Source organism: Silene latifolia, chromosome 6, assembly GCF_048544455.1.
Source record: "Silene latifolia isolate original U9 population chromosome 6, ASM4854445v1, whole genome shotgun sequence".
Classification (NCBI taxonomy): domain Eukaryota; kingdom Viridiplantae; phylum Streptophyta; class Magnoliopsida; order Caryophyllales; family Caryophyllaceae; genus Silene; species Silene latifolia.
The window spans coordinates 16,054,219-16,057,069 of record NC_133531.1 but is presented as its reverse complement, the minus strand read 5'-3'; the positions used below and the strand labels follow the sequence as shown (position 1 = coordinate 16,057,069).

At 39.4% G+C, this 2,851-nt stretch overlaps 1 protein-coding gene across 1 annotated transcript; it reads right to left on the bottom strand.

The window, feature by feature from the left end:
* Window positions 1-855: 855 nt before the first annotated feature.
* LOC141587577 (putative E3 ubiquitin-protein ligase ARI5) lies at window positions 856-2,556 on the bottom strand. The gene is made up of 2 exons (XM_074409052.1): window positions 1,162-2,556; window positions 856-1,095 (listed from the first exon to the last, which is right to left on the bottom strand). The coding sequence occupies exons 1-2, from the start codon at window positions 2,554-2,556 to the stop codon at window positions 856-858; spliced, it is 1,635 nt and encodes a 544-aa protein (XP_074265153.1).
* Window positions 2,557-2,851: the final 295 nt, after the last annotated feature.

Here is a 2,851-nt window from a genome sequence, read left to right as displayed (position 1 = left end):
TTAAGGATTTCCCCATGAATAAGAGAATACTACTCTAGTTGTCTTCCCAATGGAATTGGTAAGAACCTCTGGCTGTGTCAACCAACCGTGAATATGTTAGTTGCTATCATTCCTCTTGCTCAATTCCCTTGACTGATGTTGAAAAACTGACATGAGTACTTCGGGAGTTCGGGGTGTAAGAGAAACTTTCTGGTTATATGATGTTTTTAAAATATTCAAGTCATCCCTACTTGTTTAATTGTGGTTATATGATGTACTTCGGGAGTTCGGGGTGTAAGAGAAACTTTTTGGAACTGACATGAGTACTTAAATTTTCTCGGTCTTGTATTAATCAATGTTAGTCATCCCTACTTGTTTAATTGTGCTGATATGATATATTTTGCATATCTGTTGTTACGGCCTTCTTGTTGTTTAGCTTTAATGTTTCTCGTTTTATTGTTGTTGGTCATAAACCATCCCCCTCGAATTTTAACACCGCTTTTTTAGGTTGACGATATTTATTCGTCTTTTTCAATTTAGGCTTCAACACTTTCAAGTTATGATGTTTTTAAAATATTCAAGTCGTACTCAAATGGGTATTCTATTAGAGTATGATTTATGAGAGGGTTGACGAGAACTATCTTGGTTGTGGGACGAAGTTGTTACTACTTGGCTCTAATTTTTATGGGAAAATAATATGACAAATCCTTGTGCCGTTAACGGTAAAATTTACGCTTTCTATCTCCGTTTTTACCATCCTTTCCGATTTCCATGATGTATGCTTTCAAAAATTCGATTTTATTGATGGTGCTCAAAGATATGTTGACAGAATTGTAATCCGAAACCATTTGTTGCTACATTTTCATTGATGGAGTATTACCTTTGTGATCTAACGATTCTATTGAAATACCTCTCCTTATGTCGTTTTTCGTTTGTCTGCTTCAAGTACTTCTTCTTACATGTTGATTTAACTTCCGACAAATCATTCACCAGTGCCCTAACCAAATTGTCAAAATATGACCGTGTCACAGTAGTTAGATCAGTCAGCTTGAGTCGTAATGCTCTAAGTTCCGCTTCTAGCTTCTCTTTCTTGTCTGACTCTACCTTTCGATCTCCCTTACACAATGTTTTGGAATCTTCTTCGTCCTGGTTTTCTACTTCTGTGTCGTCCTTAAGGAAAACTTGGAAAACCGATAGCTCCTGTTCTACACATTGATGAAGCCTCTCAAGACAAGCCTCGGCTTGACCTTGTAAGTACTCGAACAAGGTTTTTTTGCCAACTAAATCCTCATGTAAATAAAAGCCATATGCATAAGTCCACTTTAAAACTCGCCTGCACTCTATAATTTGTTCCCAAGCTTTTATCATAAACACGAGTTCAATATCGGTAACTTTAAACTTGTCACTAAGCTTATTTAAATCAGTTTTCGTCTTGCGCAAATCGTCAATAGCCCTTTGTCTTGAATTATGGTTACTTACCCATCTTTCATAATAATGTATGTATTTCTTTAAATTATTTTCCGCCATTTTTCTTTCTTCTTCTTCTTCATCATACTTGCCACGTCGTTTTGCAGCCTTGTATATATTACATCGATAGTAGCCGCCGGTTTTTTTACTGTGGTTCGACCATGGTTCAAGGCATAGCCAGCAGAATTCATAGAGGCAGGGCTTGCTGCATGTCATATGCATACAACCTTGGTTCTTCTGGATCGGGCGCTTGCACTTTGGACACGGCTTTGAGTTGGAAACAATCCAGTTTGTATTTTCATATTGCGACGTGTTCTTCAGGGTCCAGTTTGCCACTGTGTCACAATCCACGGGCCGGTGGTCCTCCTCGATACAGTTCCAACAGAAAGCATGTGAACAAAGGCAGGTAACATTATAAATGCCCTCGCTTCCAATCTCGAATTCCACGGCATTCTCACATCCGGGACCTGGACACCACTTCATCTTCTTGTTTTCTTCGACATATGACCGAAATAAATAATGCGCATGTTTTTTTCTCTCGTCATCTGATGCAAGTTTATCGACCATGTCCTGACCGACAACAGCAGCATGGCACGCAGGATCAGGGCATCTCAATGACAAACATCCAGGGCCGTCTTTTATCGATATACTAAGGTAATTTTTCCAACATGTTACACAATAGATATGCCCACACACTGTGGGATAAAAGTGGTGATTATCAAGAGGAAACGAGTCGAAGCAAATCCCACAAGCAGTCAATTGTCCTGAACAGCTGAACAGGGCATGGTTGGTTGGCAAGCCGACATTCTGTCGAACCCGTTCTTCATTGGAGAACCACTCATCGAGCAGCAACGAGTCCTTCCAGTTATAGTGGTAAAGCACTTTGATTGCTTCGTCTAGGGAAATACAAAGAGCAGAGGAAACATGTCCAACTACATTGTCTAGGAGCTCTCGGACGTCAGCCTCCGACAAGACTCTGTAACTTTTCTGGAAGATGGCATCCGCTGCAAAGTCGCTGGTGTCGAATTCGCGGTCAGTGTCATAGTTGTCTTCGTCTTCAGAGTATATATCTTCGTCTTCAGAATATATATCTTCGTCTTCAGAATACATTGTTGCGGAAAAACAATCTTTTAGAGATCAAATATTCTAGAGTATGTGGACAATAGGTTGCAGGTTCGAATTTTTTTCGCCTTGTATTTGCAACGCCCTTGGAGCTCCTTTAACACAAAAAACAGAAGACCTTATTCTGTTGTAGCTTAAAAGTTGGGACACGCATAAGCAACTCTTATACTGACACTGATACCAGAGCAGAATCAGATACGAATTAGGAAACACGTCTAAATAATTTTTATTTTGGTAATTTTAGAAGATTTTGTTTGATTATGTAGTACATTAGAGAACCGTG